Genomic DNA, 550 nt, shown 5'->3' on the forward strand with positions numbered 1-550 from the left:
GCACCTGCCGGGCCTCGCCCAGCCGTGGGGCCGCCCAGCCCCGCGCCCGCCCCAGTGCTCATGCGCCCCGGGAGAGGTTTAAAGCGGGCGCGGCGGCGGCCGCCGGCTGTGCAGCTCCGCGGAGGCGCCGGGGCAGGGCGGACGGCAAGGCACGGCAGCCCGCGGTGGGGCGGGCACGCTGCGTTGTGCTGAGCTGCTCGCCTCGCCTCTGCTCTCGGCTGCCCCGGGGTGCGGGCGCGCCCGGCCGCCATGTGGCTCGCCCCCCTTCTCCTCGGTGGGTACCGCGGGGAGCGGCTCGGGGCCGGCGCGGACCGTCGCCCCGACCCGACCCGCTCCCTGTCTGTTCGCAGGCGCCTTTCTGCTCTCCAGCCCCGTGCGCGGGAGCGACGGCACGGGTGAGTTGGCCGCTCTCCTCCCTCCACCTGTCCGCGGGGGGTTCCCCCCCGGGACCGTCTCCGCCCGTTCCCTCCCCGCCGGGAGGCGACGGTCTCCGGGGCCGCCCGGTCGCGGGTCCCGGCTCGGCGCTTCCCCGGCGCGCCCGGTCGCGGCC

At 79.8% G+C, this 550-nt stretch overlaps 1 protein-coding gene across 1 annotated transcript in view; it reads left to right on the forward strand.

Annotated features, from left to right (window-relative positions):
• Window positions 1-249: 249 nt before the first annotated feature.
• The window catches only part of COCH (cochlin), a 24,044-nt gene continuing 23,743 nt past the window's right edge, over window positions 250-550 (forward strand). The window contains exons 1-2 of the mRNA XM_010574247.1: window positions 250-274; window positions 351-395. Of these exons, the coding sequence (XP_010572549.1) occupies window positions 250-274; window positions 351-395 (70 nt within the window). The remainder of the gene's footprint in view (window positions 275-350; window positions 396-550) is intronic.

This window comes from Haliaeetus leucocephalus, unplaced genomic scaffold (assembly GCF_000737465.1).
Source record: "Haliaeetus leucocephalus isolate CR32 unplaced genomic scaffold, Haliaeetus_leucocephalus-4.0 Scaffold417, whole genome shotgun sequence".
Classification (NCBI taxonomy): Eukaryota; Metazoa; Chordata; class Aves; order Accipitriformes; family Accipitridae; genus Haliaeetus; species Haliaeetus leucocephalus.